Consider the following 14,591-nt stretch of genomic DNA (forward strand, 5'->3'; position numbering starts at 1 on the left):
CTCAGCCAAGGCCAGGTTTCTTATTTCTTCTTCTTTTTAACAAAGATTGTATTTCCTTTTTGCTTTATCAGCATATATATGAACATTGACAAGATGGATATAAGAAAAACTATAAGCAACAGAATTACAGAGCAGCATTGAGACAATGAATTTGATGTCATGTGTCAGCCCACTACAAATCAACAATGACCACACATCAAATTTGAAGGGCACTGATTAAGTAACATGACTCACCTGGCAGATTCATTTAGACCCAATCAAATCTGCTTAAAAAAACAAACAAAAAAAAAAACCACTGTGTATGTAAAGTAATTTATTGCTTTGGTATTCTTTGCATTAAGATGTCATGGAAGGATTAAATAGAAACATGTGAAGTCATTTGTTCATTTATTCATTAATATGCTGTCAAATTCAAGTTTTCTATACACTATGGTGTTTATTCCATTTTCTGTACTATTAGACATACATATTTAAAAAAATATTTAACTTATTTTTATGAAGAAATTAAATATTTTCTGGAAAAAATCATTTTATTGTTCTCTAGCAACAAACCTCATCCAATTCAACTAATTTAAATACTTTTGCTCCACAGCAATGTCTAAAGATCTAGTTTACACAATTCTATTCTACATAACACTGTTTTACCCTGTTACATAGTATATAATTAAAGAACATTTTTGTAATAAACATGTTTTTTATATAATACAGAACAAGTTTTTCCCATATCCCAGCAATCACTCAAATATATTAAAAATGTATCCATCTTAAAAGGCACACACATATACAGTTTCAAATCTTTATTGTTTTAAAATTCTACATGTCTTTTACAATATTTTGTTATTTAAATGACTTCTAAATGGTTAATGTACAATAAATTTTTTTCCTGAAACTCAATCATGAATTTTAATTCCATCAATATAATTATTCCAAACAGAATAATAAAGATGTTGGGAAGGCTTCAGTGCTTCATTTGGAAACGTCAATAGCACACTCTTCCCTTTAGAACCCAGGTGACCAATCTATTGAAAGTGCTTTTAAAGACTGCTAATTATGGCTGATCTTAAAAATCAATCAATCAAATGAGTTTTTTTTGTTTTGAAACATCAAAGGGCATTTAAAAAAATAAATGAAACAATTTGCTTTAGTAATCTACAGAGGCAAACTCAAAGTTATGATTATCTGCATGCAATAACACTCCTCTTTCTTTAGTTTTGAAGCACTTATACAGTTTATAAAGAATGTGTTAAAGAGTGCAAGTTTTTTGATATTGATTTCACAAAAGGACAAATGCTGGTAATAACTAACATTTAACATCTAAGTTCAAGCTAATGTATATGTATCAGGCAATTAATATGGCTAATCATAAGCCACAATGCACAATGTACGCCCTTTGAGAAAATGAACTAGTTTGGTCCACACTTCTAGAGTTATGTGGGTAAAAACAAAAACAAAACCATTTTAATTCAGCCAAGGGTCTTGATGAATTTACTGTTCCTAAAGTGTCGCCAGTTAAAAAGTAAATGATATACACCAATGAAGCATACTGTCACGTTGACTTTTGTATAAAAAGACGGCCTGCTGTTTTTGGAGTGATGAATGAACACTGTAGGACAAATCAGGAAAATGTAACTTTCTTCCATAAGTTATACTTTCTTATTCCATGACACAGCTTTCACTCTGTAAAATTTTGTCCCCAAAGGAACTTTAAATCTGTTTTGTGCCTAAAAAGGAAAGAAATCAAATTACACAGGTACAACGATATCATACTACTCAATTCTAGAGTACTGAGGGTGGGAGGGAGGTTCTTTGTGAAACTATACAAGATCTACCTCTAAGCAGGTAAAAACATATTGAGCCACTTATATTGATGGAAGAACACAGGACAAAGAACATAGTACAAAGTGAGCTATAAGTCATTATTTTAAAGTATCAAGGAAGCCTTGATACTGCACAGTTTAAGTTCCATTAGAGTTTTGGAACAGAGGGGCCCAAATTACAATGAGTTAGGAAAAATGTTCACCAGATTTCACTGATTGTAATATCAGCATTGGTATTGCTGACATTACAGTCAGGTGTATTTTTGGCCATCAAGTATTTTACTTCAGTGGGGGTAGTGTATGAAAATAAGAAAATATCAATGCTATTTATTCACTTTTAATCAACAGGTTGTATTCTTTTTCGGCAAAACACTAATACAAATAGTATAGAACAGAAACTTATAGTTGTTTTCCTATATAAACTGATGAATTATTGGTAATCTACCTCTACTATCTAAAGATAAAAAACATATATACTTATAAAATTCCTGGTTCAAATTCATACTCATTAAATGCAAGGTCTAACTTAAGTAAACAAAAAGGTTAAGGACAGCACTATTAAAAATTTCTATATAAAGTAGTATAAGAATTTTCCACATAATTCCTAGGTTTATAACATATAGTACAGTTTTTACCTTTTTGGCTTGACAGTATTCCTTTTCCATTACTTTTCCAAGAACCCAAGGTCTTCTAGATGCACCTGAAGCTATTGAATGAAATTATTAGTTTCTTTTGAAAAGTACAGTATAATCATCATAAATATATAACTGCAGGAATCAAAACAGACTAATGCATTTCCAGGAGTGAGAGAATGTGTAAGACTTTTAAAATCGCTGAAATCACAAGATACATAACAATTTAAAAAACAACACTGAAGTCATTTTATTTTTAAACCACTAATTTTGGGTTCATTTACTCATTAAATGTTGGTGGTAAGTCAAATCAGAGAACTAACAAAATTAAATACAAATAATCTAAGTAAAAATCATAAACAAATAAATGCAGGAATTCTAAATTAGCTCAACAGTGCCATCTACTGAAAGTACTAACAAAGAGGACCTTCCCCATTCTGAAAGCAAAGTTACATAGACAAAATTTATTTTCTAGGTTCAAAGAAAGGCACTGCTTTTTGAGAGGCAGTGCTTTTATAACACCAGTGCTCAAGGGCAGGAACTGCACCTTTCACGCATCTGTACTCCCCAGTGTTTGGCAGGTCTGTATGAACATAGTGCAAAATAAATAAATAACAAGTGGTAAAGCAGCAAAGCAAGTCTAGAAGAGTAGTACTTGAGTGAAGGAGAGATGGAAAATGTGGGAGGAGATGAGATGAAAAAAAGCTAGTCTGTATAAACCCAACTGTGACAAATTAAGAAAATAGAAATACTCATTCTCTTTAAATTCATCAAAAACTGTCAGAAAAAGTTGACTTTAAAAGTACTTTGGCCAGTAAGTTTATCTGTTCAGGCTAAACCCTTTGAGATTCGTAAGAGTAGCCAAAATTGATAAATATAAATATAAATAAAATATACATACACAGAGAGTATCACATGACAGACAGAAGGCCCTGGGCCATTCTAAAAATAAAATGCTTATGTTTTATGTACAAGGACTAATGAGTTCCACTGTTTCAGGCATAAAAACACCCATCTAGTAATCCACCCATCCCCAGGGCAACAGTACAGGGGTAGGGTAGCAATACCCCAATTTGTATCCCCTGCACTATATTCCTAAAAAAAAGTATGTGTGTATGTTGGGGGTTAGAGGGCATTAGGGAGGATATGGAGTTCTATGATAAATTAATATTGTTAAATAAGTTATTTTCCCCAAGACTTGTGAGAGCCTTTTAAAAGATGATGTACACTGTGAATCTCTAGGAGTATACAGTGAGTGTTTCTGAAATTTCAACACACCCTATCCTTAGGATATGCACAATGAAAATTTTCAAGATAAAGGACCATAATATAACAGCCTTACATGATTCTGTAAATAAAAATGTGCACACAATACATATATTTATGTATTTCTACATTTAGACATATACATAAAGAGATAATAGAAATGGGGGAAAATGTTAACAGAAGGTGAACATGGGTCAAGGTATATGAGGTTTTTGGACTATACTTATTATGCTATATTTTTTTTGTAAATTTAAATCATTTTTAAGTAAAAAGTTTAAACAAATGCAAAAAACAATCCACAAAAAAAAAAGTCACAGCAAAAAGTAACCACCACCAACAGCTACAACAGAGTAATCATGAGACACTGAACTACTTAAGGAATTGGTATTTCACCAGGTTATCATTCTAAATAGGAACAGCAATCTAAACAAACATATATTCTTGTTTCTCTATTTAGGTGAAGTATCCCAGGGTATCAATTCTGTTCTTCTGGAATTCTTCAAAGTAATGAAAAAACAAACAAAAAAAACAACTGAATAGTAATAGGAAATAGAGAGGATCCCTTCCCCTATCACTGTTGTTCTAGTACTGTTTACATCTCTATGTGCCCACTTGAACCTAATTATATGGTCTACCTCTGGGACCAGGAGGGGATGAAGATGAATAAAGACCCAGCCTACCTGAGGCTACTGTTCATTGAATGATTACTTAACCACTGTTCCATGAGCCCAACACTGAAAACCTTTCCTTCTAAATAGTTAACCTTTTCCCGTAGGCTTTTAAAATATAAAAATCATGGTCCACTAATGAGTGTATATTCAGAAACAATCAATTATAACCATAGGCAGAACTACTGCAGAATGTGAAACTTTGTCCTAACATAATTTCATCTTAAATGTTATGTTCTTTCACTCTAGGGGACAGAAAAAATTCAAATATAAACAAATGAGAGAATAGGAATGGATAGGAAGAGAAATGAAGCCAAACAGTAGGATGCCAGACAGAAAAAGAATGGTTTCTATAAGTCAAACAAAATCCTGTATTAGGACTGAGAATAGAAGGCGCTAGAACTGAGCACAAGTATCACACATCATTTAAAAAAAATCAACACGAGAGGGAGAAAAGCAGGACATATGTATATTCTTTTCCCTCTCCAAATTGACTGATAACTACATTGGGCTGGCAAAGAAAACTGTTTCTTAATACTGATAGCAGGTCACTAGAAAAATGACCCCCACCCCTTCATCTTCTTTCTCTTATTTTGAGGAAGAAAAAGAGGTACTGGGTAAAGGTGTGGGGTGGAATAGATTGTGGCAGTAAAGAGCTATTTATTTGGAGCCTGGTTTTAGGCTGGATTATAAATTAGTCCAGAAATCATTTTGGAAGATTTATGCCTGATTGCTGAAAACAGTTCAGTACATTAGACCCACTAGTCCATAGATGCATCTCATAATTAATAAAGCTTCTGACACAACTGCAAATTATTTAAAATTGGTAGATATTTTTAAGTAACACATAATACATACTATAATTTAGACTATTTTAACAAAGCTTATGTGGCCTTTTTCAAATGTTTAAGTATTGACAAATTTAACAAAAAATAAAGTAGAAACACTTAATGATAAATAAGATAGAAAAGATATTTTATAATTTGCCATAAAATTTGTTTGTTATAAATAAATAAGCATGTAAGCTTAAATAGGTTGCATTTATAGGAGAATTGTGGCAATTCAATTCTGCTATTACTAGGATATGAGATATTTTGCCCAACCCCATTAATTATACTGATTTAGAATTATCAATAGAATCCAGAAAAAAACTCTGGATATTGCAGATATTAAAAGCAGATTCAACAGAGTTCCCTTTTAGTTATTTAGGGATAACTAAGTCTGATAGATTTAGACAGGGAGAAAATATTTAATATATTCTTTTTACTTCAGCCTTATTATTCTAGTTATGGATGTGACACTTACCACCCTCACCTGGTTTGAGATCCAGGGCAGGCAAAGACTCTGAATGCAGAAAATATAAGGTTGGACTAACAGTAAATAATACATAATTGTCATGACGTTCATCTAGGATGATGAGTACCAAATCTCCCACCTGAAAACTGAATAAATAAATGTTATTTTATTGCCCTAAAAAGTTACTACCACTCTATCCTAAAAATTTTAAGTATATATTCTGCAATGTTCAACTATATATACTGAAATGTCGATACAATAGTCATTTTCATATTTACATGATATATAACTTTTTTACTACACCCAGCACCTAACGGGTGTGCTGGTCATACACAGAAGATATTCACAGGATGATGTCAGTGACTATAAGAGACCTAAAGCATTTTTAAAAATAAAGTTTGTAATACTATCTACTGTTTAAAGAACACAAAAAAAGGAGGGGAGAAAAAATAACTCCACTATAGCTCATCTAGTCATATGAAGAAGATATTCATCCTAACCTTTTATTTTATAATAAGAAACACAAATTCAGAGGGAGCAAACATTTATAGTTGTAGTGGCAAAGAAATTACTATATACTATTTCTACAGTCTCTATTCTAAGTACAGTGCTCTTCAATTTGAAAGAAAAGCTAACTGAGCTAGGTTCATGTTGTTAATTAGGTTTAAACAATGGAATTTCTAATTTAGGGTGAAGGCCTGAAAGAAGGGAGGAAGAAAAGAAATGGTACCACTGTCAACGTGCTTTAAGTGGTATCTGTTCAGTCTTTAAAAAAAAATGTTCAAAGTATCAACAGTCCTTGAAAGTTATTCTCTGATTCCGTAGTTGTCAAAGAATTTTAATTTATTAGGTCCTATACCTAATAAATCATCAAAATCTCTGGAGAAGCTTTTAAATGATAAAAGTCTCTTACTCATTAATTGTTTACTTTGCAAATACCTGTTGCCTACCTCGTAATATGTGAAGCAACTGCTTTGGCTAAACACCAAAAGGTATCTTTAAAAAAGTAGATATGGTCTCTCTGAGGAAGTTTGTTTCTTTTTTAAAAGTTCTTCTCTCTCTAATCTATGAAAAGACCATAAACTGATTTGATTTGACATAGAGCTGGTATGTCAAGTCAGATACCGCCCTTTCAAATCACTGAAAAAAAAAGATAAAATTCTAATAATTATTTAAAGGTCAGTAACCACTAATATTTGACAACCAAAATTTTGGTCAACAAACCTATTGTAGACAAAGTAAAGGATCTTTTGAGAATATTTAGTTTACTGGTTTTTTTAAAGCCTCACCTGAAGATATGTTTATTGATTTTATTTTTAAGGGAGAGAAGTAGTAAGGGGGAGATAGAGACAGAGAGAGAGAGAGAGAGAGAAATGTTGCTTCCCATACATGCCCCAACAAGGGGTGGAACCTGTAATCCTTTGGTACACAGGATGACACTCCAACCAACTGAGCCACCTGGTTAGGGCCTGTTTACGGATTTTTGTATCAGTCCTGACAGATATAGAAAACTGACCAGTATTCATGAGCTGCTAACAATGCCTTTGTTATTCCAGAGACCATCCTTTTTAAACAGCCTACACCAAAAACCAATATATTAATATGGGGTAATTTGGTCCAGGAATACTATTATTTGATACTTAACAGTGTATTATAAATTTTTAGCATAGCAATAAAACTAAGTCTAAAGAATAAAAATGATAATACAACGTAACTTAAAAAGCTAAGACTCTCCAATCTCAAATTTAGAAAGACTAAGGAGATAAGTGGGATTTGAAAGAGGTGGCACCAACTGCAAAGTGAACTAGAATAAAAAAAACTTCAGAAATATTTATGCATATGAAAATTAAAGCTGTTAATAGGAAAGATTTCTAATATAATTATAATATTACCAGAAATAATAATTTAGAAAAACTTTGCTTTTAAATCAACCTTTTCACTACCAATGAATACAAAATACTCAACGCAGTGAACCTGGATCTGAAGGATTAAAGGCATTGAAATATGTTTTCATTAACAATTCATTATTATTAAGCTGAGCAAATTTTTTCCCACAAAATATACATAAAATACTTACTCTCTAATAGCTATCTTTTCAGAATGCCTTGAAGATACTGAAGACATGCTCTGAGACATCTAAAAAAAAAGTTTATAAAGGTTATACAATTAAAGCATGACACTTATTAGGTTCTTACTGCAAAACTTCTGCTCAATATTACACACATTAACATCTCCATCCTAGTTTTAAAGAGTCCAAATTTATATGGTTGATTAATATAATTCTTTTCCTTCAACAATTACTTTCAGTGGACAAATTTACCTACATTTTTATGTTATTTTTGAATAAAATTTTCATGGATTAAAAATAACATCAAATTACATTTTATTTATAATTATGTATTTAACCTTAAAAATTTCACAGGGAAAAAGACTGACACGTATACTTCCTATGCATAGTGGGCCCAAAGCCTAGTTGTACAAATCGATGAAAGATGAATGGATTTCTCTTTGTTTATTAGTCTAATTTTGATGTTCAGAATTTCTTCCATTTACCTTTGAACTCTATCTGGAACAATGCAGGGTCTCAATTAGAGTTAAAAAAAAAAAAGATAAAGAACTGCTCATACAATAATGAGCAGAAAGGCCTAAAAGTGTATAGCAACTGATTATCAAAATCATCCAACTGCTCCGTATGCTGCCAGTGAAGACAAGTTTGAGCAACCATTTTTCAGACATATTCAACTTTGTTTAGATTTTCTGAAAAGATGTTTTTCATTAATTTATTAAAATGAAGGCTTAGATATGAGGAAACACTGTGAAGACAGCTTTAAATTAATGTGAAAGTACAATTTCTGTTGAGACATTCTGGGTTGGAGTGGGACACTCTTTGGACCTGAAGGGCAAAATTCTGTCATTCATAAACATTTCCTAAGTATCTGCTGGAGACTGTAACAGTTACTATTATAGGTGTAAAGAATACAGCAGTGAATAAAAACTAAAACCCTTGCCAAGACAGCTTATATTCTATGGGAATACTGCATAAAACACAATGTTGAGTGATGTCTGGAATAGGCAACTCTTTTTGAAAAACAGTTTGCTCTACTTATAAAAATATCAAATAGCCTTAAAATTATTATAGCAATAAGTTAATGACTGACAATCTACTCACTATAGTATTAATATGTAATTTTTGCTGTTCAAGTTAAGAAGGACATACAAAAGAAAGCAGGTGTTTCCCTATGAGATAGGCCTTAAACAGTGACTATTTCCATGTAAACTGTAATTATTAGAATTTAAAAACTGAAGTAACTGCTTCATTAAAATGTGTAACATAGACTAGAAATGACTATTCAAGTACTTGGTTAAATACATAGCTAGAATAAAATCGAGGTAATTTAGCAAGGTGTCAGGCTCAATCACCTTCAGTTTAAAAAAAAAAGAAAAAAGACTTGTAAACAGATGTAATGTATTAATTATGCACACTTGAGTAAACATGCTAATCTTCAAAAGGATTATAAAGAATGGCTCTTACTTACTGACTTAATAATCCTAATGGGTGTTACAAATACATAATTATAAAGCATAAAGTCCTAGAGATTATAGCTTATTAAAAAACAAAACAAAACAAAAACCCTGACCAGTGTGGCTCAGCAGGATGGGTGTCATCCTGTAAACCAAAAGGTGGCCAGTTCAATTCCCAGTCAGGCACATGCCTGGGTTATAGGCCAGGTCCCTGGGTTGGGGGCCTGTGAGACGCAATTAATCTATGTCTCTCTCGAACACTGGTATTTCTCTCCCTTCTTTCTCCCTCTCTTCCCCTCTCTCTGAAAACAAATAGATAAAATCTTTTTAAAAAATGATGAAAACTGTCTTGATTTGTTCACTGCTTTTAAAATTATATTGGTCAGGTACACAGTCACAGATGTCAACTGTAAGAATCACTCGCTGATGACCAACATGGCTCAAAGAAAACTACTGGAAATGAATTAATCAAACCATACTTTTGACAGATCTTCATGATGAAATATAATAAATTTTTTAAAAATATTAAGATCAACTGGGCAAGAAAAAACTTACCAGTCTTTGATTTAACCTCTTGTTTTCTTCTTCTTTTAATTGTAATGTCTGCAGGGGGGTGGAAAAACAGACCTGTGATTTATTCTTATACCTACTAAAGTCTAAACATAATGACTGTCAAAATTTTCTTCAGATGGATGCTCAGTTGTAGTTCAAAGGTTAGTAAGATGTATGTTTTTGTAGATCCCTTCCCACTGTTTTAATTAACTGGCTTAAAAGATAACAACAATTTTTTAGCATATTTACCTAAACCAAGGATTCTCAAAGTTTAATACGCATCAGAATCATATCACTTGTAAAATATTTTAAGTATGCAGTAAATATCTGAGATCTATCCCAAAGACTCTGCTGGTAGGTCTGGACTTAAAGGAGGGATATACATATATCCCAGTTGATTCTAATGTAAGTGATCATACAATCTTTTAATAACAAAAAAATGCATGCTAGAACACCAAGTGGTACAATTTTGACTAGACTCATAAGCTTGTACAGATTTTTTTCTAAAAAATCTTAAAAACCCAAGGAGGAATGGTCTATAAACAAAGGTATGTTGAATTTAAATCAAAATGGCATGCCCTGGCTGGCATAGCTCAGTGGACTGAGCGAGGGCTGCGAACCAAAGTGTCGCAGATTCAATTCCCAGCCAGGGCACATGCCTGGGTTGCAGGCCATGGCCCCCAGCAACTGCACGTTGTTTCTCTCTATCTCTTTCTCCCTCCCTTCCCTCTCTAAAAATAAATAAATAAAATCTAAAAAAAATAAAAATAAAATAGCATAATATTTAAAAATATATCTTAAATCAAAATGACATTATCTGATAGTACAATTTGAGAGGAAACCACTTATTGACAATTTTTTCATGTCATTTCAATTAATCTCTATAAAAAACATAACTTTTCTTCATCATTCACATATTCTATTTTTGCCCAATTCAATGCTTTGTTTTTGAAATATGTAAAATTCATACTTAAAATGTTTTAATGATTTCTGAACTAATGAAAAATACTATTACTGCATATATTTATTTTATAAAGACCACTAACCTTTTTCTCTAATACACACTGCATTTATTGGAATGATATGACAAATAAGAGGCTTAATATTGCCAATTGTTAGCCACTTCTCAAAATATTAACCACAAAAAAACCATTAAGAATTATAAACATAAATAGAGTAAGTTTTCAGCATAAAATTTATTTAACTGCATCCATCAGAGTGAACCTACTAAATACTGCAATTAAAGAAAACAATTTACTTACTCGTTCTAACAGCATTATCCTCTGTTTTTCTTCAGATAGCATAGGAATATTTTCTCTAAGAGAAAATAAATTATTTTAGTTTAAGTCTTATAATTCTACACTTTAAATTATTCAAAAGGATTTCAGAAATTTAACTATTACTACAAAGTACTTTAAGGGACCGTACTAAACTTTTAAAAGCCTTCTTTTTAAGTTAGCGTACATTTCAATGGTGTACATTCTTGATACCAGAGGTCATGAACTTAGACCTACAAAACTTCTGAAATTATGTATAACCAAAATGTTTGCCTACACCTTTTTCTAGGATAATGTCTTTTAAATGTCAAGTATTTTTTTTCCTTCTTTCAGGGATTAAGAATCCTCTTCATCCTATGTGTGAATGAATACTTGTTAAGAATAAACTGGTATCACTTGGGTGGCTTCACCATTCCAACTAAAAACAAAACAAAATGCCCCATACCTGAGTGAGCTTACAGAACTCATAATTTCAGTATATGAAAAATAAATCAAATCTCAATAAAGACTTCAAAAGTATTACTAAGTGGCTACAATGTGCTATTCGATATGCCATATGCAAATTTCCCCATCACATTAAAATATTTAAAAACTAATTAGAAAAGAAAAAAAAGGATGTGTAGGCTTTCGTTTAATTTTTATTGATGCAAAACTGACAAATAAAACTAAGATGTTTAACGTGCACAACTTGATGGTTTGGTATGTATACACACTGTAAAAGGAGTCTTTGCTTTGAGTTATTTAACACATGTATCACTTCCCTTTTGGAGGGAAAGAGGAGATAACACTGAAATTCCACTCTTAACCAATTTTTACCTGTACATACAGTGTTATCTCCTATAGTCACCTTATTGTACATTAGATTCTCAGACCTTATTAATTTTATAACTGAAAATTTGTACCCTTTTAGCAACCTCTCCCTATTCCCCCACCTCCCAGTAAGGACTTTTCTAGTGTTTCTAGGAACCTTGATTTTTTTTTTTTAAATTCCATATACCATCAGGGACACCATGCCGTATTTGTCTCTGCTTGACGTACTTGTTTGGCATAACGGTGCCCTGAGGTTAACCCACATTGTTGCAACAGAAATGATTTCCTTCTTTATATAGTAATCCCATATATATTTTTTCACCATTTGAAAATTTATTAATTTGAGACAGACATCAATTTGTTATTCCACTTATTTATGGATTGATTGGCTGATTTGTATATGTGCCCTGACTGGGGATCAAACCTGCAACTTTGGTATATTGGGACAATGCTCCAACCAACTGAGCTACCCAGCCAAGGCTATTTTCACCATTTTCTGTTCATCAACACTTAGTATGTTCTCTTATCTTGGATATTGTGAATAATTCTGCACTGATGTAGATTTCCATCCCTTGAGATAACAGCTTCATTTCCTTTGGACATATGCCCAGAGATGAAATTGCTGGATCAAATAGTAATTTTAATTTCTTGAGAAACCTCCATACTGCTTCCCATAGTGGTTGTACCATTTACATTCCTCTCACTAGGGTTCCCTTTTTTCCCAGAAATTCATCAGCATTTGTTAGCATTTGTCTTTTTGATAATAGCCATTCTAACAGAAGTGAGCTGATATTATGGTTTTGATTTGATTCATTACCTCTTGCCTTTTGATAATACTTTTGAGGTGATTAATATGATGAGGTCTGTCCAGAAAACGTCCAACCACTGTTAATATAACAAGAACAGTTTGTGCAACATCAATGTAACCTGGCAGCCAAGGAGAGTGGACTGGAATGTGCACGTGTGAACAATGACAACTTCACTGTACTAATCAGTGGGGGCGTAGACACTGTTGACTGAGTTTGCATACCATGTGGCCATCATATTCAAAATGACTGAGTGAACAGAGCAATGGATCTGCATCAAATTTTGCGTTAAGCTTAATCATTCCTCCACATAAACTATTTGGATGATTCAGAAGGCCACAGCTATGGGAAACTGGTGATTGGCAGCTTCATTACAACAACCTGCTGGCTTATGCATCATGTCTTGTACAGAGTTTTCTCGTGAAACATCAAATCACCCAGGTGACTCAGCACCCCCATGACCAGATTTGGTGCCCTGCAACCTCTGGCTTTTCCCTCAAACTAACATCATGTTTGAAAAATAAGAGATTTCAGACCATTGATGAGATTCAGGAAAATATGATGGGGCAACTGATGGTGACGGGGAGAACAGTGTGAGGTCCCAAAGAGCCTACTGTGAAGGAGACTGAGGCATTGTTGTCCTATGTACAACCTTTCTTGTAAGTTGTAACTTCAACAAACGCCTCCATTTTTCATAGGTCATGGCTGGATACTTTCTGGACAGACCTCAACATATACATTAACAATTTATCAGATGCATGAGTTGCAAATATTCTCTCCCATTTCATGGGGTGACTTTCCTTTTTGTTGGTGGTTTTACTTTCTGTGCAGGAGTTTTTTGGTTTGATGTAGTCCCACTTATTTAGTTTTGTTTTTGCTCCCTTTGCTTTCAGTGTAAACCCCCCACCCCCAAATCACTGCCAAGACCAACGTCAAAAAGATTGCTTTCTGTATTTTCTGCAAATTTTATGGTTTCAGGGATTATGTTCAAGTCATTAAATCCATTTTGAGGTGATTTTTATGTGTGGTGTAAGATAGGGGTCCAGTTTCATTCTTGTGTATCTGGCTGTCCAATTTTCTCAACACCATTTATTGAAGAAATTTTCTTCTCCTCATTGAGTATCCTGGGCTCTCCTGTCAAATATAGTTGAGCATATATGTGAGAGTTTACTTTTGGGATCTCTATTCTGTTCCACTGAGCTATGTGTCTGTTCTTATGACAATACCATACTGCTTGATTACTACAACACTGTAATATAGTTTGAAATCAGAAAGTGTGATGCCTCCAGCTTTGTTCTTGCACAAGACTATTTCTGCAATTTGGGGTCTTTTATAGTTCCATATGAATTTCAGTATTGCTTTTTTTCTGTTTCTATGAAAAATGCTATCAAAGCTTTCATAGGAAATATACTAAATCTGTATATCACTTTGGGTAGTATGGACATTTCAACTATGTTAATTCTTCCAACTCATGAACACTGGATACCATTCCATTCATTTGTGTATTCTTCAATTTCTCTCATCAATGTCTTACAGCTTTTAGTGCATAGATCTTTTATCTCCTTAGTTAAATTTATTCTTAAGTATTTACTCTTTTTGATGCAATTCTGAATGGGATCGTTTTCTTCAATTCTCTGATTGTGTGCTGTTAGTGAATAGAAACACAACTAATTTCTGTATACTGATTTTGTGTCTTACAAATCACTGAAAGTATTTACTAGTTCTAATTACTTTTTGGTAGAGTCATAAGGGTTTATGTATAATGTAATAACATCAGCAAAAGGATAAGTTCACTTCTTCCTTTCCAGTATGGATGCCTTTTATTTCCTTTTCCTGCCCAAATGCTCTGGTTAGAATTTCTAGTATACCATGGTAATGCCAAAATTTGCTATGTACTTTCTTTCTGGATCTATTGAGATGATTATATGATTTGTCTTTCATTTTG

General features: G+C 32.8%; 1 protein-coding gene across 1 annotated transcript in view; it reads right to left on the minus strand.

Moving 5' to 3' along the window:
* Nucleotides 1-298: 298 nt before the first annotated feature.
* The window catches only part of RB1CC1 (RB1 inducible coiled-coil 1), a 92,334-nt gene continuing 78,041 nt past the window's right edge, over nt 299-14,591 (minus strand). Inside the window, 6 exon segments of the mRNA XM_028518117.2 lie at nt 299-1,721; nt 2,453-2,523; nt 5,689-5,825; nt 7,757-7,815; nt 9,757-9,804; nt 11,016-11,070. Coding sequence (XP_028373918.1) covers nt 1,644-1,721; nt 2,453-2,523; nt 5,689-5,825; nt 7,757-7,815; nt 9,757-9,804; nt 11,016-11,070 — 448 coding nt within the window. The 3' untranslated portion in view covers nt 299-1,643.

Source organism: Phyllostomus discolor, chromosome 7 (genome assembly GCF_004126475.2).
Source record: "Phyllostomus discolor isolate MPI-MPIP mPhyDis1 chromosome 7, mPhyDis1.pri.v3, whole genome shotgun sequence".
NCBI classification, from domain to species: domain Eukaryota; kingdom Metazoa; phylum Chordata; class Mammalia; order Chiroptera; family Phyllostomidae; genus Phyllostomus; species Phyllostomus discolor.